This window comes from Elgaria multicarinata, chromosome 11, assembly GCF_023053635.1.
Source record: "Elgaria multicarinata webbii isolate HBS135686 ecotype San Diego chromosome 11, rElgMul1.1.pri, whole genome shotgun sequence".
Classification (NCBI taxonomy): domain Eukaryota; kingdom Metazoa; phylum Chordata; class Lepidosauria; order Squamata; family Anguidae; genus Elgaria; species Elgaria multicarinata.
In genome coordinates, this window is record NC_086181.1 from 43865403 (window position 1) to 43890457 (window position 25055).

The 25055-nt window shown below is 51.3% G+C and overlaps 3 protein-coding genes across 3 annotated transcripts in view; 2 read left to right on the forward strand and 1 right to left on the reverse strand.

The window, feature by feature from the left end:
• CARMIL3 (capping protein regulator and myosin 1 linker 3) overlaps positions 1 to 15706 on the forward strand; it is a 67936-nt gene extending 52230 nt beyond the window's left edge. Inside the window, exons 22-37 of the mRNA XM_063137868.1 lie at positions 343 to 411; positions 1619 to 1712; positions 1826 to 1924; positions 2807 to 2935; positions 3742 to 3855; positions 4245 to 4420; positions 4630 to 4717; positions 5024 to 5152; positions 5245 to 5308; positions 7279 to 7493; positions 9546 to 9658; positions 10134 to 10464; positions 11112 to 11246; positions 11343 to 11409; positions 13038 to 13127; positions 15533 to 15706. Of these exons, the coding sequence (XP_062993938.1) occupies positions 343 to 411; positions 1619 to 1712; positions 1826 to 1924; positions 2807 to 2935; positions 3742 to 3855; positions 4245 to 4420; positions 4630 to 4717; positions 5024 to 5152; positions 5245 to 5308; positions 7279 to 7493; positions 9546 to 9658; positions 10134 to 10464; positions 11112 to 11246; positions 11343 to 11409; positions 13038 to 13127; positions 15533 to 15699 (2080 nt within the window). The 3' untranslated portion in view covers positions 15700 to 15706. The remainder of the gene's footprint in view (positions 1 to 342; positions 412 to 1618; positions 1713 to 1825; positions 1925 to 2806; positions 2936 to 3741; positions 3856 to 4244; positions 4421 to 4629; positions 4718 to 5023; positions 5153 to 5244; positions 5309 to 7278; positions 7494 to 9545; positions 9659 to 10133; positions 10465 to 11111; positions 11247 to 11342; positions 11410 to 13037; positions 13128 to 15532) is intronic.
• The window catches only part of LOC134406446 (dehydrogenase/reductase SDR family member 4-like), a 104675-nt gene that overhangs the window by 77644 nt on the left and 1976 nt on the right, over positions 1 to 25055 (reverse strand). The gene's annotated exons all lie outside the window — the stretch shown is intronic.
• On the forward strand, positions 15770 to 19483 carry LOC134405989 (capping protein, Arp2/3 and myosin-I linker protein 3-like). Its single transcript, XM_063137214.1, has 5 exons — positions 15770 to 15794; positions 16295 to 16603; positions 18246 to 18356; positions 19124 to 19243; positions 19367 to 19483. Exons 1-5 carry the CDS (start codon positions 15770 to 15772, stop codon positions 19390 to 19392), a joined length of 591 nt encoding a protein of 196 aa, XP_062993284.1. The 3' UTR covers positions 19393 to 19483.

Below are 25055 nucleotides of genomic sequence, written 5' to 3' on the forward strand. Positions count from 1 at the left end.
GTTCTCATGGTGGCTTGTTCGAGAAAAAATAAGCCACATTGCACAGTTAATAAATCACACTGTGGAAAAATGTCCTGGGTTTGGACAACACACTAACCCACGGTTCAACAAACAACCCACGGTTCAACAAACAACCCACAATCAACCACAGAGTGTGGGTTAGCGTGTTGTGTGAACCCAGCTTAGTTTCAAACAGGCTTACCATGTAACGGAGGATGATTTCCATAGCACTACTGTCTGACACAGCAAAGGAAAGAAGGAGCTCTTTTGCTGATGCTTGTAAGAATTTCATGGTTGTAACCTGAGAAAGGATGACAATCGACTCCTCTTTCTGCTTTCCAGGAGTATTTCCTGGGACAGGAACAATACCACAGCACAAGGCTTCCAGGACATTGCCCGGGCCTTGGAGAAGTGAGTGACTTATTTATTTGTGAAATGCACATCCCACCTTTCTGCCCCAAAGTGATCGTTGGGACATTAACAACAACAGAGGCAGCTTGAAAACAACATCTCCATGAAAGCCTAACTTAAAACACAAATGAATTGATCATAGAATCATAGAATAGTAGAATTGGAAGGGGCCTACAAGGCCATCGAGTCCAACTCCCTGCTCAATGCAGGAATCCACCCTAAAGCATCCCTGACAGATGGTTGTCCAGCTACCTCTTGAAGGCCTCTAGTGTGGGAGAGCCCACAACCTCCCTAGGTAACTGGTTCTATTGTCATACTGCTCTAACAGTCAGGAACTTTTTCCTGATGTCCAGCTGGAATCTGACTTCTTGTAACTTGAGCCCATTATTCCGTGTCCTGCACTCTGGGAGGATCGAGAAGAGATCCTGGCCCTCCTCTGTGTGACAACCTTTCAAGTATTTGAAGAGTGCTATCATGTCTCCCCTCACTCTTCTCTTCTCCAGGCTAAACATGCCCAGTTCTTTCAGTCTCTCTTCATAGGGCTTTGTTTCCAGACCCCTGATCACCCTGGTTGCCCTCCTCTGAACATGCTCCAGCTTGTCTGCGTCCTTCTTGAATTGTGGAGCCCAGAACTGGACACAATACTCTAGATGAGGCCTAACCAGGGCCGGATCACGTGATTTGGAAGCTATACTTCTATTAATGCAGCCCAAAATAGCATTGGCCTTTCTTGCAGCCATATCGCACTGTTGGCTCATATTCAGCTTGTGATCTACAACAATTCTAAGATCCTTCTCGTTATGCTGAATGAGCTCACCCTAACAATCACAGAAAGGTCACGTCCGCCATTTTTTGTTTTCATGTGCCAGAGGCCACGTTCTCACACCATTGTTTGGAGTGGAGAGGGAGGAGTTTGTCTTAAATCGCACCCCCTCCTGCTCAGTGTAGGGGCAAGCTCACATTTAAAACCCTGTGTGTGGAGAAAAGCCCCTTGAGGGGGAATTTAGATAGGGGAAACGGCTGGTGAGGAAAGGGTTACGGACTCCTGAGTCTGTCCCCTTCTCTGCTTGCAGTTGCCCTTGCTGGAACTGCCAGCTGCTGATGGATGTCTTTGCATGAGTCATTTGGGCCCTCAAAGTCGTGGGTGGTGGTGGTGGCTGTTCTGGGGTGGCCCTCTGGCCTCTCACTCCCCCTTCTTCTTCTGCAGCAACTACACCCTCAAATTCATGACCTTCCCCATGAGTGACATCACTGCAGCCTACCGCAGCGCCCCCGAGCGGACGGACGAGGTGTGGCAGAAGGTGAGTCCTGTCCCAATCGCCTACAACCTCCCTCTCCCAGCATGCAGGAGCGCCGCCAACCACGGTTTTGCTGTCACTTTCCCCTGTCTCTTTTCCCTCCTTCTCCACCTCAGATCCAGTGGTGTCTCCTCAGGAACAACCACTCGCAGAAGTTCCCCCAGGAACAAGCCTTCCGCCTCCACCAAGGAATTGTCACCAATAGCGCCGAGCAAGTAAACGTTCCCATCTCCCTGTACGACCCCCACCCATCCACCCTTCTTGATGCCATGGGACTCTGTGATATGGAACATCACAGAGTTCTGGGTGGGATGAACAACCTTCCACTGCAGGGGTTGCTGATTGGCCTGCCTGGGGAACATCAGAGTTCGGTGTGGGATGAGCAACCTTCCACTGCTAGGGTTGCTGATGGGCCTGCCTGGGGAACATCAGAGTTCAGGGTGGGATGAGCAACCTTCCACTGCTGGGGTTGCTGATTGGCTGGCCTGGGGAACATCAGAGTTCGGGGTGGGATGAGCAACCTTCCACTGCTAGGGTTGCTGATGGGCCTGCCTGGGGAACATCAGAGTTCAGGGTGGGATGAGCAACCTTCCACTGCTGGGGTTGCTGATTGGCTGGCCTGGGGAACATCAGAGTTCGGGGTGGGATGAGCAACCTTCCACTGCTGGGGTTGCTGATTGGCTTGCCTGGGGAACATCAGAGTTCGGGGTGGGATGAGCAACCTTTCACTGCTGGGGTTGCTGATTGGCTGGCCTGGGGAACATCAGAGTTCGGGGTGGGATGAGCAACCTTCCACTGCTGGGGTTGCTGATTGGCTTGCCTGGGGAACATCAGAGTTCTGGGTGGGATGAGCAACCTTCCACTGCTGGGGTTGCTGATTGGCTGGCCTGGGGAACATCAGAGTTCAGGATGGGATGAGCAACCTTCCACTGCAGGGGTTGCTGATTGGCTTGCCTGGGGAACATCAGAGTTCAGGGTGGGATGAGCAACCTTCCACTGCAGGGGTTGCTGATTGGCCAGCCTGGGGCAAGGAAGTCTGGCACTTGGCATCTTTGGTAGTGTGTGAGTTAATGGCCTTGCATCCTACCCTTCCCTAGATGATGAGTCGATTGTGCGTGAGAGTCCAGGAAGAAGTGCGAGTGCTGCGCTCCTGCTCTGCCGATACTGTTCAGGAGGAGGTGCTGTACGCCCGGGAACTCATGAAGGAAGCCAAGAATTCACGGGCGGTGAGATACATGGCCAGAAACTCTTGTCCCTGGATGCCCTCTGCATCTGCATATCTTGGAGGCTGCCAGCCAGCTTAATTTGAGCCAAGATTGAGCCCTTGAAGCAGTTTGGAACATATCATAACGACCTTATACTGAGTCAGGCCTTCTGCATGCAAAAGAGAAGGTGCTTCTACCACTGGACTGTAGTTCACTCCCCATTGCAGGGGTTCCAACCTGGCAAGATGTAAAGTAATCATTAAAAAGAGTGCTTCAGAGCATGCACAAAGTGCATTCCCCTCTTCTTTGAGAATCACTTCCAAACTCCACCCCAAAACGACTGAGGCAGGACGCCCAGACGTAGCACCTCTCTTTTCACAGGCGCAAGGTTCGAACTGGATGTGATTTGAAGCCTGCGATTGGAAAACCGGCCGTGTCCCTTAAGTTTACAGAAAGCAGCCGTGGTGCCTCCCCCACCCCGTTGATGAGGATTGGGGCCATGGCACTGGGAAAGCAGGATGGGGCAGCTTTTTTAAAACAAAAAAAGACCCGGCCAGTCTCTCTCAACGTGGTTTTTTCCATCCTGGTGCTCAAAGTCACCTGTAGCTTTGACCCATCATCAGTTTGGCCAGCATGAACATCCACAGTTCTGTCATAATTCCCCTTTCGATTATCCTCCCAAATATTCCTCGCCCACGAAGATCTGGATTCAGCACCACGACGAAAGAAGGCTCTGTGGATGTTTTGAGATCTGCACGCTTTTGACCATACTGCAATGAAGCACCCCCTCATCTCTCTCTCTCTCTCTCTCTCTCTGTCTCCCTCAGCTCTTCCCCAGCTTGTATGAGCTCGGGCATATATTGGCCAGCGATGGGCCTGTCCGGCACAGGTTGGAGTCAGTGGCCAGTGAGGTGTCGAAAGCAGTGGACAAGGAGCTGCAGGTAACGTGAGGAGCCATCCCAATTTTCTTTCCATTCAGGGCACAGAACCAGCAGGCGTATTTTGGTTTTATTTTATTTGGGGGGTAATTGCCGTAGGAAAACCATTTCGGCCTGTCTGCGGCAGGGGAGTGTCTTTTAAGCGGGGTGGGTACCTCGCACAAAAATGGCTTGGAAGCCTCTGCTTCAAGAGAGACCCCCCCCAGGCCCTATCCCCTGTGGTTGTCACGGCAACCAAGTCAGTTGAGACGGCCCCCGTTGTGGGGAAAATGGAGTTCAAGAAGTGCGTTGCATTCTGGGAAAGAGCCAGAAACACGCCGCGTGTGCCTAGGTGGATGCTGCTTGGCCCGTTGTCCCAGAATGCCCTTCTCTGGCGCTTGTCTCCCCGCCAGGTGATCCTGGAGTCCATGGTCGCCCTCACGCAGGAGCTGTGCCCTCACGCTGTCCAGGCGGCCGAAGAACATAACAAGATGTTGGCGGCCGTTTCAGAGCGCGTCACCGTGCCCCGCAACTTTGTCCGGGGAGCTCTGCTGGAACAGGCCGGCCAGGATATTCAAAACAAGCTGAAGTGAGAAACAGCAGGCCGTGGGGGTGTAAATGAAGCCCAGGGGGAGGGAGAAGGGCAGCGGGCGATGCAGCCGACGTGGGTAAAACCACAAGCAAGGTTAGCGTACGAGAAGACCCGTGGGGTCAGGTTTGGAAGGGAGGATGAGCATCTAAACGCGGTCATGTACCTATGGCTGCTTGACCTCTGACCCCCTCTTGACCTCTCCCCAGTGAGGTGAAGCTGTCCGTGGTGACGTATCTCACCAACACCATTGTGGAAGAACTGCTGCAGGAGTTGTACCACGCCCACAAGAATCTGGTGAGAGCCACGTCCGACCCACCGGTACCCTGAATCCCACGCTTAATTTAATGAGCCCCGGATCCTGCATTTTTTGTTTCTTTGTTTGCTTGAGCCACCTTTCATCACCGGCGTATTAAAAGCAAAAGCAAAGGCCCCGGGAGTGCTTCCCCATCACAACAAAATGCAACAAAGCCGCTGTGTAGCTGAAGCTGGCCAGGAGGACGTAGCTTTCAAGTGTGCCAGGAGGGGACCACGGGCATCTCTTTGGGGGATTTTTTGGGGAGATGAATTCCGCTTTCCATTAATGCCTCCTGTCCTTCTCAGACTGAACACATCATCCATCTCCGCTGCCTTTCTGAGGGCCAAGACAACGGAGCCCTGCCAGAGCACCTAGGGAAACCCCGGCTCCGCGAACACGAGGAGAACACGGATGACGATCTTGGCTCCAGCATCGTAAGCACCTGTGGGTTGGCTCTGGGGAGACCCCGAGACCCCCACATTTTTTGGCTTCCCTGTTGGCTTCACCTGAGCGTCTCTCCCTGCAGGACACCATGGCCATCAAGAGGCAGAAGAATTGCCGGAGAATCCGGCCCGCTTCCGCCTTCATTAGTGAGTGTCCCGGGCCGTGCTCTTTCCAGCCGAAAGTATTGTCTCCTCCTGCTCCACTTTTCCCATGCTCTGTCCTCTGCTCTGGGTGCAAACCCATCCAAGCCTCCTGAGACCCAAAAAGCACAACTCACTTGCAAGAGCAGCCTAAAAGGTTGCTCACTGCAGACCTTTTTTCTAGGGGCATCAGCCAAGCAGTTTGAGGTGCCCCCTTTCCCCCACAACAACCCTCCGGCCCAGTCTCTCGGACGTTGCACTGCAGCTGCTCCAGCCTTCTCAAGTTAAAGGCTCAAGTAACGGGTTCAAGTTAAAGGAAGCCGGATTCCAGCTGGACATCAGGAAAAACATCCTGACTGTTAGAGCAGTACGACGATGGAATCAGTTACCTAGGGAGGTTGTGAGCTCTCCCACACTAGGGGCATTGAAGAGGCAGCAGGGCAACCACCTGTCGGGGATGCTGTAGGGTGGATTCCTGCATTGAGCAGGGGGTTGAACTGGATGGCCTTATAGGCCCCTTCCAGCTCTGCTATTCTATGATTCTATGATTCTCCAAACTTACATGTACACACACGCCTCATCCGCCCATTTTCAGGTCCGTTCCTATACAGTAAGGTTGGTGAAACCCTTTCAGGGCTGGAACCCATTCCAAAATGCCAACATAGTCTAGCTAAACGCTCTTCCTCACCCTGAGCTGGAGGTTCTGGCGCCCTGCTAAAAACGCTAGCTTTTATTTGTATCGATTGAGTACATTTCCACACCACTCAGTAGCCGAAACTCTCTGGGCAGTTCACAAAATAAAACCATAACATGCAATAACATGGCAAAAGTTCATATAAAAAACGCTTCACAAGTTCATCCCTAAGAAGGTCCATCACCGCTATACTTTTTTCCATCATGGAAGGGCTCAGTCCTGGGCCCAGGGCTATTCAACATTTTTATTAATGATTTGGACGAGGAGGTGCAGGAAACGCTGATCAAATTTGCAGATGACACCAAATTGGGTGGGATAGCTAATACCCTGGAAGACAGAAACAAACTTCAAAGTGATCTTGACAGGCTGGAGTGCTGGGCTGAAAACAACAGGATGAAATTTAATAGGGATAAATGCCAAGTTCTACATTTAGGAAATAGAAACCAAAGGCACAGTTACAAGATGGGGGATACTTGGCTCAGCAGTACTACAAACGAGAAGGATCTTGGAATTGTCGTAGATCACAAGCTGAATATGAGCCAACAGTGCAATAGGGCTGCAAGAAAGGCAAATGCTATTTTGGGCTGCATTAATAGAAGTATAGCTTCCAAATCACATGAGGTACTGGTTCCTCTCTATTCGGCCCTGGTTAGGCCTCATCTAGAGTATTGCGTCCAGTTCTGGGCTCCACAATTCAAGAAGGATGCAGACAAGCTGGAGCGTGTTTAGAGGAGGGCAACCAGGATGATCAGGGGTCTGGAAACAAAGCCCTATGAAGAGAGACTGAAAGAACTGGGCATGTTTAGCCTGGAGAAGAGAAGATTGACAGGAGACATGAGAGCACTCTTCAAATACTTAAAAGGTTGTCACACAGAGGAGGGCCAGGATCTCTTCTCGATCCTCCCAGAGTGCAGGACACGGAATAACGGGCTCAAGTTAAAGGAAGCCAGATTCCAGCTGGACATCAGGAAAAACTTCCTGATTGTTAGAGCAGTACGACAATGGAACCAGTTACCTAGGAAGGTTGTGGGCTGTCCCACACTAGAGGCCTTCAAGAGGCAGCTGGAGAAGCATCTGTCAGGGATGCTTTAAGGTGGATTCCTGCATGGAGTAGGGCGTTGGACTCGATGGCCTTGTAGGCCCCTTCCAACTCTACTATTCTATGATTCTATGTCCCAAAACGTTCACCCTTGTCTAGGCAAATTGACCCTCCTCCCCTCCCTGGAAGCGTCAGATCCAGGCCTGTCCGTCCATCCGTAGACCGGCTCGCTTCCTCTTGCAGGTGGCTCAGAACATGATGGTGACCTGTCAGGCCCCGGCATGGGCTCCCCACTGGGCTGGATATCTTTGGCCAGCAGCAGCCAGTACGCCCACTCCCGCAGCACGTCCTTCGAGGCGCTCTCTGACCTGCCGACGGAGGGCGCCCGGCTGGAGCACCACACCCGTGGCAGGCCACGACCCCCCCGCAACGCTCCTCATAGCAGCTTCCGTTCCCACGTGAGTATCCCTCCTCTAATTGCTCAGTTCCTTTCATGGGTTCATTGCTCCATATGCCAAGAGCCTTTCCACATGAGGCTTTTATCGTGCACTCACGGTTGCTCACTCACGGTAGTTTGCCGGTCCTTTACACGACGTCGTCATCCTCCAGGGTTTCTCCTGTGCTTTGCAACCATTATCGCGTTTTTTCCCCCCTAAGGTGGAAAGTCCGGTATTATTTAGAAACAGCGGAAGGAAATTCTCGTCTAATTGCGCAATTCCACTGCACCTGAGCGCCATCTAGTGGATGTATAATGATATGTATAGAAAGGCAGAGAAAGAAAGAAACTGGAAAAAAGTCAATCGTAATCCCGCAAAGCAGCCAAAAGCAGAAGCCACGGTAAAGGCTTGGGATAAAAGCCTCATGTAGGGTTGCCCCAAGTTTCTCATCTTTCCTTTGGCTTTTTACATGTGGGTCTGGCCTTTTGGCTGAGTTCCTGGAGGCTTTTACAACTTGGTTGATTTCACTCAAAGTACAAGAAGGGAGAAATGTAATCAGGGTCTCCTCCCTTGTTTTCCGTTTCAGAACCTTTTGACTTCATTCTCTTTTGATCCAGTTAACATTCTCATTGAGTTACTATCTACCTTATTCTCACTTCCACATTTGCTCGTCTGTTCTGTACGCCACTCAGAGCCAGATGTGCAGCAGTACGTTTTAAAGTCCCCCTCGTCACGTTCCCAAGGGCAATCCAAACCTGCAGGCAGCTGTGTTATTCCATATCAACAAAGGAGTTCTAGCACTTTTCATCTCTACTAAGAGCAGATCTTTTGCAAAGCTAAAGGGTCTTAGTTGCTCATCAAGGTCACGCTAAATACTTTGCATTACACTATATTGTTTCTGGGGGAAACCCATTCATCCACCCTGGTTACTGTGAGGATTGTGTTGTAAGCGTAGAGGGAACAGCGTAGAGATGGGTAGCAGATGATGTCAGAGACCCTGCTAATGATGTCAGAGACCCTGCTAATGATGTCAGAGACCCTGGGACTTTGACCCTGTGAGCCCTGCCTCGCTCCACCACTGCTTATACCTAGCTGCTCTCTCATTGGCTTTATCCTTCCATTCTTTTTATTATTATTATTACCTTCAATTTCTGTGATCTTTTATTCACTTTCATTCATTCGTGCATTCTAGCTTTTGTTCACTCCTTTACACACCTCGTTCTTTCTTTTTCACTCTTTGCACATCCACCTGGGACAAAGCTCCCCCTGCTCAAACCCTAAAAAAAACCTTGACGTAAGAACTTCTCTACACAAGCGATTTATTGCACGCTCATGATTGACCACTCACGGATGTTTGATGGTCTTTCAGAAGACTTCTTCAATCAGGACGTCTCCCACGCTCTTCCTGGCTAATCTCGTTTTTTTAAAAACAGAGATTTAAAAACAATATTTAAAATTATCGTGTGATGTCTCCAGTGTGTAAAGCCAACGTAGCGCTGTAATTCTGCCACTAGATGGTGCTGTTTCACTGAACATAATAGCATTACCGAGAAGGGAGGTTTTCAATTCGAAATCATGTAGTCGCTATCTAAAGCAACCAGTCGTAAATGCGGAAAAACTCCAGAAGAAAAAAAGCCCAGTAAGGATGTGGTCCGTTCCCCCCACCCCGCAAATGTAGGGACACCCATGGCTTAACCATTTTCAAACCAGGAAGTCCCATCTGTTTTAGGGGCTACATTTCCTGCTGCACAGAAGGAAGCGAACTATAAAACTGGATTCAAGGAAGCAAATCAAATGGTCCTTTTCCAGACATTCCTAGACAGGAGGTACCCACTGGAGACGGGGCATCCCCTTTTCCTTTACAGGAAAGGTGGCCCTCTGGGTGTTTATGGCCCGCAAATCCCCATCAGTCCTACCCATCACTGCGAATGGATGATGGGATTGGTAATCCGAAACATCTAGAGGACCACAAGTTGTCCATCTCTGCTTTGGACTGTGAATAAAGAGGAGATACTCATTGAAAAAATACGTGGGCAGAACCAACAGGTCAGTCTCGTCTTTTTTCCCCTTCAGAACCGAATTCTGGGGTCTATTGAGTCCAGGGAACAGGAGAACGGGTCGGTGCCGCGGTTGGACGAAGGCCTCGATGAATTTTTTAACAGGAGGGTGCTTGCTGACAACACCAGGTGAGCGTGGTGTGTTCTGCCCCACCCCACAATAGTCCCTAATGCAGAGTTGAGCTCTATTCTGTGCAAGTTTAGACAGGAAAAAAGGCCTACGATTCCCAGCATCCTTCAGCCAGCACAGCCAAGAAATGTAGGCCTTTTCCCCTGTCTAAACTTGCATAGGATTGCACCCTTAGTTGCTTAGTCAAAAGGCATTGCGGTGTTATTCCGTCTTTTCCTCCTTCACTGACATTTTTCTGGGAAGAAAAAAAGACGGGCAAAGCGATGGGAAAACATGGGAAGGCCGGCAGTTGAAGATGACGTCACCCAGACCTCTGGTCAAATTCCGTGCATGAGGTGGTGCGACGGCAGGGTAAAAGCCTGGCCTAGAAATGCCCCCAGCCTGTGCGGATCTCCTCTCCTCTTCGGCCGCACCAGGCTCGAGAAGAGGACCCCAGTCCTCTAACTCAGCCCCTCCGCCTTTTCCCTCCCGCAGCTATCCTCGGACACCTAAGAGCTGCGGGGTGAGGCCGGGCCCCTCTGACTCCCTCCCACCCCTGCAGAAGAAGAGGAGGAGGGGCCTCTTCCATTTTCGCAGGTATCGCAGCATCAAGGGAGACCGCGATCCGGAAGACCTGCCCCCGAGTCCCCCGCCACCTCCGACGGGCGGGGGGGACGAACAGAGGCCCCCGCTGCGCCCTGCCATCGGCCCAGAGGAGGTGAGGAAACTGGGGCAGGACGTTGCGGGGACGGCCGTGCTCTTTCCGGGAATGGGACCCCTGCCGCCTGGAAGCGGGGTGAAGGGCCTGCCCAGCAGGACCAGGCAGGTAAGGAAGGCTTTGCTCCACCGTTTTATGTATTTATGTATTTATTGCGTTTACATACCGGCCTATAGCTGAAGCTCTCTGGGTGGTTTGCAAAAATTAAAAGACTGGACATTAAAAATCAATATACAAAATTTTAAACCATAAAAATATAAAAACAGCTAACATTTAAAACAATTTTTAAACTCTCAGCCAGGCCAAAGACAGTTAACAACATACAGTAGGCAAATTTTGTTCAAAACCATTTACATAAAACCACACAAACAGACAGTACACACAGGGACGATATAGAACTAGAAGCAACTTCAATAATCAATCAATCAATCAGAAGACAAATGTAGGAACCTGGTTAAAACTCATCATATGTTGCTAAATGCCTGGGAAAAGAGAGAGATCTTAACCTGGCCCTAAAAAAGATAACATTGTGCCAGGTGGGCCTTGTCAGGGAGATCATTCCACAATTAGGGGGCCACCACAGAGAAGGCCCTCTCCCTTGTTACCGCCTTACGCGCCTCTCTTGGAGGAGGCGCCTGGGAGGAGGACCTTCGATGCTGAACGGGAGAGGGGCTCTCCATTCGTCAGAACAGAACTGGGGCTCAAAGGAGATCCCTCTTTTTTTTCATTTCTTTTCTCCTTCTCCCCACGCAAAGGGTTCCAATCCTGACACGGAGAGGGCGGAGCCGGACCCCAAAGTGGTGGAGCTCTTGCAGCCCACGCGGGTCCAAGGCGTGCCCTTGCCTGGAATGGGACGTGCTAAGGGGTGGAGCCTGGATGCCAAGTTGGAGGTAATTGGTGGCCCTCGGGGGAAGGGGCGGGGCTAACAGGTTAAAAATTAACCCTTTTCTTTCACGGCATTCACCTGCTTTGTCGTTTTGCTCTAGAGCGTCGATCTGGACAGAGGAGGGAGCATGCGGGACCGACAGAGAAGACGCTCATCGGATGACTCAGGTGTGTAGCAGTCCGTGTCCATGCTTCCTTCCCTGGTCCTTTCCCTACCCCACCACACATCTCTCTCCCTCACTCTGATGCAGTGAACTGGACCCGAGTTTGTATCAGCCCCGAAACAGAATTTAGCACACCCCTTGACTTTTCCTGCATGTTCGATGTTGACGTCAGAAATGTTGAGCTTTGGACATGTTTTAAAGGGAGTTTTCAATCTTAGGGTGTTCTTTCCCTATCACATGCGTTCTAGTTGTGTTGGATTGCAAGCCCTATCATTCTGCTGCCAGCAGGGCCATGGGAATTGCAGTCCAACACATCTGGAGGGCACAAACACACCAAAGTTAAGGCCTTTAGAGCGCCGTTCGTTTCATCGGGAGAGTTTAAGCACATGATTTAATTGCAAAAGGGACTTAGGAAAGGAAAGGAAAGGAACCTCTCGTGCAAGCACTGAGTCATTACTGACTCTTGGAGGGACGCCAGCTTTCGCTGACGTTTTCTTGGCAGGCCTTATAGTGGGGTGGTTTGCCGTTGCCTTCCCCGGCCGTTATTATCTTTCCCCCAGCTAACTGGGTACTCATTTTACCGACCTCGGGAGGATGGAAGGCTGAGTCGACCCGAGCCGGCTGCCTGAAACCAGCTTCTGCTGGGATCGAACTCAGGCCGTGGGGAGAGTTTCAGCTGCAGAAACTGCTGCTTTACCGCTCTGCGCCACACGAGGCTAAAAGGGACTTAAGGGTGCATAAAACTGGCTGAATCGTGCCCCTAGAATTTTTTTAAGTCTTGTTTATTTTTCAAAAAGGCGAAAACAATCTAGTTGAGAATTTACTTGCCAAACACAATATGTTACAGCCTCTTTGCCCCTCTTCCTAAACACCAAAAACACCCATAACGGAGAAAGTTCTGAACATGAGGATTAGGAGAATTCTTTTTCTTAAAAAAATCTGGGGGTGGGGGAGGCAAATTTGAGATTTTGTGGGGGTTTAGAGCCATATCCTATGTTTACCCATTGGGATATGCAGCACATTTATCTATTTATTTAAAGTATTTTTGCCTCGCTCCTGAGCCAAAAAGGATTTCAGAGCGGCTTACATCTGAGCAGTAAAAGAGGACCGTCCTTCACTGTAGGCTTTGAATCTAAAAAAGTCACGACACGCAAGGAGAAAGGAACGGGGAGGGAAGAGGGGAGAAAACGAAGTAATTTTTCAGCAGGGCTGATGGAGTGGCCCTGCTTCCTTCTCTCATCTCCCTCAGTACACCCCGCTGGAACGGCTTGTAGTGATGACCTATTTCCTCAGAACTCAGTCCCACTGTGTTATTATTATTATTATTTATTTATATAGCACCATCAATGTACATGGTGCTGTACAGAGTAAAACAGTAAATAGCAAGACTCTGCCGCATAGGCTTACAATAGTTGAGCTCTACTCCCACATAAGTGTGCCTAGGACTGCGGTGTTAGTCGCAAGGAAGTGCCCGTAGGAGTGCAGCCTCGCGTTCAAATCCTGCCTCGGCCTTGAATTTTTGTAGGCTCGACGCCTCTCCTTCCCGTCTGTAAAACGGGCATAATACTGATCTGGGAAGGCAAACATGGTATCGAAGGGCTCACTTTTTTTTTTTGCTTTTGAACTGCACAGGGCAAGGGGGGTGGAAGCCTCAACCCCCACTCCAGAGTACCAAGCCCAGCTTTGCCACCATTCGTCGGGCGGAAGCCAGCTGGGACATAGGTGGGTATGTAGGCCAACAGCGCCACTGGTGGGCAGGATGGGCCCTTTCGTGCTCTTGAGTCTGGCGAGGGGCCGCTTGTTTTAAAAAGGGCCGGAGACCTTCATGGAGGAAGACAGGCCCGGAGACATTTGCGAGCTGTGATTCAAGAGGGCCCCAAGGCTTGTGTTTCTGGGCTCGGGACGGCCTAGAACGCTTGCAGGTTGCACATAGAATCATAGAATAGTATTTTTATTTATTTATTTATTTATTTAGAGTATTTTTATCCCGCACCTCAGCCAAAAGGCTTACAATATATCAATAAAGAAGACAGTCCTTACCCTCAGGCTTACATTCTAAAAAAAGACATGACACACAAGGAAAAGTGGATGGGGAGGGAAGAGGGAGAAAATAAAAAGAAATTAAGGAGACTGTTTAGGCTGGTAGGAAGGCCCTGCTCCGTCCTCTCATCTCCCAATGGAGGGGCAAACCAACAGCTCCTTCTTCCCCACACAGTGAAGATGTTAGCCCTGGGGGGGAGGTGAGTCCAACTGAAGCAGGCTCTGATGGTCCCTGCCTGCTCCAGTCTCCCTCGCATCTTCTTCCCCACAGGGTGAAGATGGCAGTTAGCCCTGGGGTGTGTGTGTCCAACTGAAGCAGGCTCTGCCCTCATCTCCATGTGTCCGTTATAGAATCATAGAACGGTAGAGTTGGAAGGGGCCTATAAGGCCATTGAGTCCAACCCCCTCACAGCGGGCTGGCTTTTTCTGAATCATGCCAACTCTGCAGACATGCGCACCGTTTTTCACTTGGGGGGGGGAATTTGTGCGAGCAGCACACGCGCATTAACGCTAATGCATATTGATGCTAATGTGAGTTAACACAAGTTCAGAGACCTTCTGATTTTGAAATGAGCCAATGATGGAATGAAAGACACCTGCGCACCTGCAAAAACACAGTCGGAATAATGAATTTAACAAAATCCATATAGATAGGGTGACCCTGTGGAAAGGAGGGCAGGGCTGCTGTATCTTTAACAGTTGTATAGGAAAGGGAATTTCAGCAGGGGTCATTTGTAGTCATGCAGCAACAGGGAAAATCCCCTCTTCATCACAACAGTTTATTTATTTATTTATTTATTTATTACATTTCTATACCGCCCAATAGCCGGAGCTCTCTGGGCGGTTCACAAAAATTAAAAACATTCAAAGTATAAAACAACAGTATAAAACCATAATATAAAATACAATATAATATGAGCTAGTGCAGCTTAAGCTGTTAAAATAACAGTTTAAGCTGCACTAGCGATACTAGAGTGACCAGATACAAAAGAGGGCAGGGCTCCTGCAGCTCTATCTGTTGTGATGAAGAGGGAATTTCACCAGGTGCTGTGTGCAGACAAATGACACCTGCCGAAATTCCCTTTCCTATACAACTGTTAAAGATACAGGAGTCCAGTCCTCCTTTCCATGTGGTCACTCTCCTTCCCCACTCACTTAACTGGCACCTGTGGCTGTTTTGAGGAAGGGAGGGAAGGAGGACTCTCCCTTCCTCCTCCCACGCTGAAATGCAAGTAGACCTGGGAAGTGTAGTTTCCCTAGGGCTCCTGACATCCAAACCCAGAATAGAGGCTTGGGGACCATTTTAATGCGCCGTGCCCCTTCACGTCCCCTGTTAAAGGTGCAATGGGGGTGTGAATCAAGGTGAACGGGCTCAGATCATTTTGGAGAGTGGGGAAAATCCTACGGTTTATTCCGAGCCGTTTTGATGTGAGCCTGCGGGAGCTCATCTATCACTGATAGCCAGAGAGAACCTCCATCTCCAGAAGCAGTGTACCTCTTTGGTGCCAAAATAAGACGGCTGCCTTCTCTGTACTCAGCCGGTAGGTTTCTCCGAAGGAATCTGTCTGGCTGATGTTGAGAACGGGATAATAAACGAAGCGGACCCTTCTTGGGATCCAGCAAAGCTGTTGGTGTATCCTTGACCCTCAGTCTGGGAGACGCATGGAAAGCAAGGGTGTTGAACCTCTTTGGGCCAAATTTCCTTTTGGAGCAGCTCTCGGGGGCTGCGGTGCGTGGGCCTGAAAGCAAAAGGGGCCAAAATTCCCCCCAAAAACCCACCAGCACATCTTACCTTAAAACTCTTATTTCTAGTAGTTAAGACTTAGCAGAGGAAACATGCAAAGGTGAGGATACCACCAAACTATAGGTGGTCAGGAAAAGGGGTGGAGCCAGGGGAAAGGCGTGGCCTTCAAAGGAATCCCAGGCAGGCTGGATTTGGCCTACGGTCCTGAGGTTGGACCCCCGTGATCAAAAGTCTGTTAAGGAGTAACCAGAACTAACTTCCAGCGGGTGAAGGGGGGGAATTGTTTACGACTTGGCCACATTCACCCATTTCTATCATCCTGCTCCTGCCGCCCCCCATGCAGCTGAAGAGAGCTCACCCCGGGAGAGCAGAGGCAAGGAGCCCCTCCAGGACCGCCCCCCGGAAGAAACGCAGAGCGGCACGGAGGAGAGGGGTGTCACCACGGCCAAGCTGAACGCTGACAAGGACCAGCCTGCGGCACCCACCAAGGCAAGCGGACGGGTCTCGTAAAATCTGGGGCGGTTTCGGGGAGGAAGGGGCTGTGGCTGTGGAGGACCGGCTTCATCTTGGGAGGGGGGCTATGGGACCCCCAAAAGCCACCCCAAGTGAGGAAGCTGTTCCTGCCAACATGCTGAACAGGGAAATTCAGAGTCTGTTGGCTCTGACCTTGAGCCACATCCCTATATATATTAAATATATATATATTTTATATATATATATATATATATATATATACCCCCACCTGCCAAGGTAAAGGCTGAAATCATTTCTTTACCTGGAGGAGTAGACCTGTGATGGGGTGCCAGGGGTGGAGGGACTTTGAACAAAAAATATTCCAGGATTCCAGGACTCGCACCAATGCATGCTTGCTCCTGTGCTGCCCCTAAGTTCTCTCAACCTTTGGTCCATTGGTAAATGGACCGGTTTATTAGCAAGACCCTATCAGGCTTCTGTGATTCCTCCCCTGAAGGAAACCCACCCTGTAGGGGCTGCTGTGAATGCCTCATAAATTGGGAAGGGTCGCTTTTTATTGGGTCCACCTATCTAGATTGATGTAGGGATGTGCAAGCTTCTGATCTTCACAGAATTCTTTTCCAGTGGATAGAAAAAGAGGGTGGTGACGTCCTACAAGATTCCGGAAGGTTCCGGGAAGCCTTCTTCGCATCTCTTCTTCCTCCTCCTTCCCACCCATCTGCCTTCTCCCTTTTACAGCACTTCAGGGACCCCACATCCATCCCATCGCGGCCACCAAAGCCGGTTGCCCTCCCCCGGGGCCGGAAGCCGCCCAGCCAACCCGAGAGAAGCCGTAGCAACGAGGAAGCCGGCGGAGCAGGAGGGGCCGTCCCGGAAGATACACGTACGTCCCCCCCAATTGCCCAACCCCGGCGCAGACCCAAGGAGCAGGAGAATGAAGGTGACGTGAGCGCAGGGCGGCGGGGCACGGCGTTTCCTCTCTGAGGTCGGATCTGGGGCTGATGCCTGCGGGGGGTTGGAAAGGGCCGGCAGGATATAGGGGGTGGCCCCTTCTGGGAGAGCACTGGTCCCAGTTTGTCTCTGGGCATTTAGCTCCCTCTCCTGAAAGTTGGGGTCTTTTTTTATAGTCTATGCAGTGGAGGCTGGTGGCTCCGATGTCAGTGGCTCCAGGTTTCAGTCAGAACCAGTCAGAGTTCTAAAGGAGCGATCCGGCTCCAGTGTCAGTAGGACAGGGAATCCACTCCTGGTTTCAGTCAGACCCAGTCAGAGCTCTAAAGGAGCTATCTGGCTCCAGTGTCAGTAGGACAGGGAATCCGTTCCGGGTTTCAGTCAGAACCAGTCAGAGCTCTAAAGGAGCTATCTGGCTCCAGTGTCAATAGGACAGGAAATCCGCTCCGGGTTTTAGTCAGAACCAGTCAGAGCTCTAAAGGAGCTATTCTGCTCCGATGTTGGTAGGATGGGGAATCCGCTCCGGGTTTCAGTCAGAACCAGTCAGAGTGCTAAAGGAGGCCTGTGAATTTCTAAAATAAGGAAGAATCATGATGGGGCAGGAGTTACAGTAGGTCTGGGGTCCGTTTGGCTCTTGTAGCTGCAGTAGAGGCTGGTGACTCCGATGTCAGTGGAGTGGGGAATCCGCTCCGGGTTTCGGTCAGAACCAGCACCTTGGATAGCTCCTTTAGAACTCTGACTGGTTCTGACTGAAACCCGGTTCGGATTTCCCGTCCTACTGACATTGGAGCTAGATAGCTCCTTTAGAACTCTGTCTGGTTCTGACTGAAACCCGGAGCGGATTCCCTGTCCTACTGACATCGGAGCTGGATGGCTCCTTTAGAACTCTGTCTGGTTCTGACTGAAACCCGGAGCGGATTCCCTGTCCTACTGACATCGGAGCTCGATAGCCGCCTCCCGACGGCAACTTGAAAGAGACGGCCGCGGATTCAATTTGAGAAGACAAAAAATGCAAAATAAAAACGAGCCGCAAAACGTCTTGTCTGTGGGTTGTTGGTTCCTTTAAAAGATTGGTCAAAGGCTGCTTTTCCTCGGTACGGCTTGCCTGAGGCAGCTAAGAGGCACAGTTTTAAGAGGACGATCACATAGTAGAGTTCAATTAAAGTGGAAAAAATGCTGAATGAAATCAAAGATGGCACTTCTTGGAACTCTCTGGGGAGGGCGTTCCAGAGATGAGGGGTCACCACCGATGAGGCCTTCAACTTGGGAGCCATCACTTTGCTCTGCTAGGCAGGGGTGCCTGGAGAAGGGCGCCTGAAGAAGGTTTCAGTGGCCGGGGGAGGAGGTTTGGGAGGTGGTACTCACCCGTTCCTACGAAGGGAGGAGTTGGAAAAGGAGCAGACCGGAAACACCCCCTATTCCTGCCCCATTTGCCCCTGGGCGTGACATTAGGGTAGGTCTCCCCATCTCCTTGACCAGAGAAATGCCTGTACTTTTAAATGGTCCGAATTCAGATGCGGGGTGCCTCCTCCCCGTCTTGATCTTCCACAAGGACTGGATCTCACGGAGGAGGAGGAGGAGGAGGAGGAGGAGGAAGGCTACAGGTCTTTCTGACACCCCCGTTTCCCTTCCAGGGGACCCTGAGGTGGGGAGGAAGGCAGCTCCCCTCAAGCCAAAGAGGACGCGGCGAGCGCAGTCGTGCGACAAGCTGGAGTCGGATCGGAGCCGAAATCTGGGCTCTGGAGGTGAAGCGCGCGTCGGCACACCAGCCTGGGCTGCAAATTCCCCCACACCCTGCCTGGTGGTTCCAGCGGATGAACTGCTAAAGAGAGGGCCTCTTCTGGGGAGCCGTGTCCCGTAATCCCAGAAGCAGGGTGGGCCAAATGCGGGTGGGCGAGGGAATGCTTGCCGGCGAGGGCCAGTTATTCTGCACGGGCTCAGAGACGCTCTCTTCTTTTTCAGGGTCATGTCTTAGCCCCCGGCCTGGAGTTAGACCCCTGTTTTGGGGAGGTGGCACATTAGTGCGGAGAGGTTGAGGAGACTTTAGGGGGAAAGTGACATCAGGCCGTGGATGCTGGAACCGGCTACGGGGCCATTTCACGGGGGGCCGTGCCCTTAAACGGTTGCGCCGGCCAGCTCTCAGTTTCATTATAATGCCATGCTTAAGTCCTACCCAGGGGGAAAGGGGCTAAGGGCCAGAGGAAGGGACGTGGCCATAGGACTGGGGCCGCGGGGCGGAAGTTTGATACCCCTGGAAAAGTGGAAGAGTCACTGGTGATGGGAGAGGATGAGGCGGGGGCGTTGGGTGGGAGCAGTTGAAAGGGCCTGCTGCGTGCTGGAGAAGAAGCCCTCCTTTCCTGCCTGGCCTGCATGAATCCTCCTGGAAGGACACTTTATAAACATTTTTCTTAAAGTGTTGCTGCGGCCTTCCCTTGAGCGGCCTTCCCTCCCTCCCTCGCTAACCTCTCGTTTCTCCCCTTCTTCCCCCCCCATCATCACCACGTCCCCCCAGGTGCCAGAGACACACCCCTGCCTGACCCCCCTCCCGCCCCCCCTGAGTGCAACCCGCCGCCTGGCTGGAAACCTCGCCCTGCTGTTTCCCACCCTCTCCTCCCGGCGGACCGGACCGCGGGTACGTATAGATGCCCTCCCGCGCCCCGTGGTGAGACAACGGAAGATTCACCCATGCTTTTCCCTCCTCCTTCCCCCCCTGCCTCCCCCTTCTCTCCCCCTTTATAGCTCCTTCTTTCTTTAGGAACACACGAATCTGGGACAGAGTGATGGACAGGCGCTCCCTTGACGTTGCCACCCTTGGAAGCTGCGATGCCTTTTCATCTCCTGGCGGAAAGAGCGAAGGAATGTGAGAGCTACAAAAGAGAGAGAGAGAAAGAAGCGAGGGGGGGGGACACCCCACTCCGGCTCTCCCCCTCTGGCAGAGAGGGCTCAACTTCCCACCCTCCAGAAACCGTCTTGTCCGGGACCGGCCAGGTCACCAATGCTGCTGATCCCTTGTCCCTTCCGTCCACTCTTCCGTTCGTGCCTGTCTTCTTCCCTCGCTTCTGGGTCGGGCCCACCCACCCCCCAATGCCCTAGAGGGACTCTGCACCCCTTCTCTTAAGCCAGGGGGCCGAGAGAAAAGCCACAGTGGGTTCCCCCTCTCCCCTTTGCCCGACGTATTTGGGGGCGCTGAGACTGAGCAAGACGCGCCTCCTCTCTGGAAGAGAGATTCCAAGGACGCCTTCGTCAGCCCACCCCCATTTTGTTTTCCTCTTCTCATCCGGCTCCCCCCCCCCCAAACGCCCGACGCTGCTGGTCCTGCATTTCACACTCCCGCCCGCCCGCCCCCTTCCTACATTCTCAGCCTTCTATTTTCAGCTTGTACAAAAGAGAAGAGAATCCTAATAAATTATATATGGAAATTAAAACAAAACGAAAAAAACCAGCTGCCGGTGTCTTCGTGGTGGCGTTGGGCGCTTCTTGACGGGCGCTTCCTAACGGGATATTTGAACCGTTTGTGTACGGAGATATCGTTTATTGTTGTTGCTGGACATAGCGATACCTTGCGCCTTAGCCAAAAAGGCTCCCGGAACGGCTTACAGTCACTGAATTGAGACGGTCGCTGCCCAGAGGCTTACAGTGTAAAAAGGCACGACACGTGAGGAAGAAGGAATGGGGAGGGAAGAGGAGGGAAAGCTACGTTAGTTCAGCAGAGGTTTGATAAGTTGAGTTGATCCTCCTCTGGGCGAGGTCTCTGCCACTTGACGCTGATAAAATGGCCATCTGGGCCAACTGGGCCCAGGAACAGGGTTAACAACGTGAGAACCGTGTTGAGCCAGATCCTGGAAAGGTCCGTGGAGCCCAGTACCCTGTTTCCAAGGAGTGGTCAGCCTGATGCCTCTGGGAAGCCCGCAAGCAAAGGGCAGGAAGTCAATGTCCCTCTTTTCTCTGCCTTCCTCTGGGGCAGCCTTCCTCAACCTGGGGCGTTCCAGATGTGTTGGACTGCATCTCCCAGAATGCCCCAGCCAGCTGGCTGGGGCATTCTGGGAGTTGTAGTCCAACACATCTGGAGTGCCCCAGGTTGAGGAAGGCTGCTCTAGGGTCTTCAGCGTATGCCTGCTATACTGATGTCACACTGACTTTCCCTCTCTCTCCACGTCTGCAAACCCCATCCTTATGTGGAGCCTTTGCCACAATCTTTCTTTTCCACTGCTCCATTTTCCAGGTGAATCTCTCTCCCCTAACTCTGGTGCTACTTCTTGCCCCACTGAAAGAAACCAACAGCCGTCAGCAGCCTTTCCCCAACCTAGTGCCCTCCGGATGTGTCTGGCTACGATTTCCACGATGCTGCATTGAGCCCTTCGGAAGACGGCACGGGGCCACAGATGTCATTTACTAATCATTTACAGCAGGGAGGGGCAAGAGCTGAATAGCAGAACGCAGGCTTGGCTTTCGGAAAACCCAACAGGCTCCGCTCCTGAGGAATTTCGGTTTGCAGGGCTGGGCAATTTAGCACAGAGAGCTGCCCCCAGTTGGGGTAAATCAGCTGAATGATCGGACTCTGTATACGGTAGCTTCAGATTACAGGAGACAAGAAGGATGCAGACAAGCTGGAGGGGGGTCAGAGGAGGGCAGCAAGGATGATCAGGGGTCTGGTAACAAAACCCTATGAAGAGAGACTGAAAGAACTGGGCATGTTCATCCTGGAGAAGAGAAGATTGAGGGGAGACATGAGAGCACTCTTCAAAGACTTAAAAGGTTGTCACACAGAGGAAGGCCAGGATCTCTTCTCGATCCTCCCAGAGTGCAGGACACAGAATAATGGGCTCAAGTTACAGGAAGCCAGATTCCAGCTGGACATCAGGAAAAACTTCCTGACTGTTAGAGCAGTATGACAATGGAACCAGTGACCTAGGGAGGTTGTGGGCTCTCCCACACTGCAGGCATTCAAGAGGCAGCTGGACAGCTATCTGTCAGGGATGCTTTGAGGTGGATTCCTGCACTGAGCAGGGGGTTGGACTCGATGGCCTTGTAGGCCCCTTCCACCCCTATGATACCCTGGGTTCACCATGGACCTGGAGGAGGAAAAATTTGGCACTGCACTGGGACAACTTGCATCACGCCAAGAGACAGTGCAAATGGCTGTGTGTGCGCACATGCAGACAACCGGAGGCCCAGCTAAGCCCCAAACACAGAGGGACCCCCCCCCCCAAAGGAGGCTAAATAAAAGCTGCAGGACGATGGCTGCGCTATTCCCAAATGGCCAGCAGGGGGCAGCACTGACGCTGTCATTAGGAAGAAATCTAGATCCCCCCAAGGACACCAGGTTGTCTTCTTGCCGATGGATTTATTCGCTCTCCATCTCTTTCCGTTTCTCTTTGATTTCTCTTCTCCCTTTCTTTCCGAGATCTCTATTCTGTTTCTCTTCTCCTCCTTCCCCGCCTGGGTGTTTGTAAGGCACTTCAAAGATTCCCGGCCCAGGCCCACCACGGGACCCAAACCTGCACGAAAACTGCATAGGCTCATTCTTCTTTATTTCTGCCTATAAAGAAATAGCAAACAGGATCTACTTTAATTTCACAGGAGGCCAACCCCATCAATTGCGTTCTGATTTAAACACTGTCAAATAAGATAAACCCTTCCATTGATTTGTGGTTTTAACCCTGATCATCCCAAACCGATGAGATTATTTTCTTTCTCTTCTTAGCTTAATTGCCATGTAGGGGAAGATCTTTGGAGGGGGGTTGTGAAATATGTGGGGAGGAGAGAGCTAACCCTTCCCTCCACAGCTACAACAACACCCCTTGAAAATTGCAGTTGAAATAAAGAATGAATTAAGCTTAGGAGGGGGGGGACCCCGTCTGTTGCCACCCAATAGATCTGGAGCCTGAGATTGAGGGTCGTGACCCTATAGGTCCAGATCTAGCAAAGCCCTCCCAATTTTCTGTTTGTGGCTATTATACACTTCTTTCTCCACAGCACCCGCCCACCCACACCCGGTCTATCTGCATTCATAGGAAGAGAGGAAGCGGCTTTTATATAAGTTCTGGGAGACCATTTGTCCATCTAGTGCAGAACTGCGTACTCCACCCTCCCCAATGTAGGGTTCTCCAGATGTGTAGGACTACAACTCCCATCATTCTGAGCCAGCATGCATGCCCTACGCTAACAGAGCCCATAACTAAATGTAAGCATGTGGAAGTCAAGCTATTGCTTCTTGCGGGTTCTGTGTTTGTCCTTCCTAGGTTTCCCAGGTGTTGAACCTTTGCCTGTAAGCGCCTCGGGGCAGGGGCTCTTGTATTTTGTGAAGGCAGGGCCATGCCCCTAAATGGGGCTTATAAATCAATAGGGGGGGCTAAGTGTGGGGAGTACCAACCCTGATCTCTTAAGACCAAAGGAGGCAGATTTAGAAGTATCCACTTTGGGTGCAGTGGCCCTCTGCAAAGTACAGGAGGGTAGATCTCTGCCCCAAGGAATTTACAGTCAAACAGGGAAGCAAGATTACACATGTATAGGCTTAGTTACGGGCTCATTTATCATAAGAACATAAGCAAAGCCATGCTGGATCAGACCAAGGGTCCATCTAGCCCAGCACCCTGTTCACACAGTGGCTGACCAGCTCTCGGACAGGGATTCACAAGCAGGACACAAGCAGCATTCTCCCACCCATGTTCCCCAGCAACTAGGGTGACCATATGAAAAGGAGGACAGGGCTCCTATATCTTTAAGGGGGATTTCAGCAGGTGTCGTTTGTATGCATGCAGCACCTGGTGAAATTCCCTCTTCATCAAAACAGTTAAAGCTGCTCTAGCTATACTAGAGTTGACCAGATACAAAAAAGGGCAGGGCTCCTGCAGCTTTAACTGTTGTGTTGAAGAGGGAATTTCACCAGGTGTTGCATGCCTACAAATGACACCTGCTGAAATTCCCTTTTCAATTCAACTGTTAAAGATACAGGAGCCCAGTCCTCCTTTTCCTGTGGTCACCCTATTTACAGGATGATTCACTGGGATGGCCTGTCATACATCCCAAAGTTTCTCCAGTACAAGAAGGCTGGCCGCAGTCTGAAGCTTCTTCGACAGCTCCTTTAGGGTTCTGATGGAAACCTGGAGCAAATTCACCGCCCTGCCGACATCGGAGCCTCCACTGCTAACACGTACCCTTCTCAAAACCCATGAGCCACAACAGCCTGCCCCCACCACCACCACCACCACTGACTGTCCACCAGCAGTCATGAAATAATAGAACCGTTTGGGTCTTTTCCCAACGTACACACAAAGGGATCCCTAGCCGGTGTAGTTCCGTGGGCTTAAACCATCTGAAAGCTAAATGCCAAAGGTGAGCCTTTTATTAGGGCCAACTCAAATGTCAACGTCGTGAGCCAGCTTTTCGGTTCTCCAGAACTTTTCTTTAGGTTGGATGTTAAGCGAAGAGCGGAGTGTGGGTGTGGGGGCGCAGGAGGAAAATGCTGAGCCCGACAATGAACCATCAAAGACTGCAAAGTTGATTCTTTTAAAAAAAGAACAGTCTTAAGATCGAGAACAGGATGTGATTAGATTAGCCCATGTGTAGCGCTGTTGTTAAATTGCACCATGTCCTGCTTTGCTGGTCCCTGGCCGACGGCTGGTTGTCCACTGTGTGAACAGAGTGCTGGACTAGATGGACCCTTGGTCTGATCCAGCATCATGCACTTCTGATGTTCTTATATGGTTGGATACAGGATCTGCTCTGAGCAAGAGGAAGGGACCTGCCCAATTTTGGGGGTCCCCTCCCTCCACACCTCATTCAACAGGGTCTCCTCTGTGTAATGTTTTAAGGGGGCTATCAAGAGACAGAGGCAGCACAGTGGACCCAGCATAAATCTGGATCCAACCTTTGGAGTGCAACTCCCATAAATACAACTGTTGGCCATGCCAGCCGGGGCTTATGGGAGGTGTAGTCTAAAACATCTGGAAGATGTCCCTGGATTAGCCTCTGTTAGGTTCCAAACATTTCCGGTTGCATGAATGACTTCTGGGACAAAGACACATGATTTGTTATTTATTATTCAAATCTAAAATCCAGCAGTTTTTCGACCCGTCTCGGGCGCCGAGCAAAACGCGCGAGTCCCTTGTGAGGCCGAAAGCGGAAGCAAAGAGAAACGTGGCCGGCTTTATCTTAGCAAAACTGGAGATGAAAGGGAGGGTAGGGGATTAGCCAGAGCCAATAGAAGCCAAGTTGGGTCGTATTGGCTAGTGTTGGGGGTGGCACATCAGTTTCAGTCCGAAGGCTGAAGACAAACAGGGTGGGCCCCAAATGCCAAGAATACCAGCTGGATGCTCTTACTGCTAGTAGTTAAGTCTTAGGAGAGGCATTTTAACTTCTTAAAATGGGGAAGGGAGACACGTAAATGCCCATAAAATGATCCATGGTTGTGGGAAACGGTTTGAGGGAAAGCCTGAAATCTG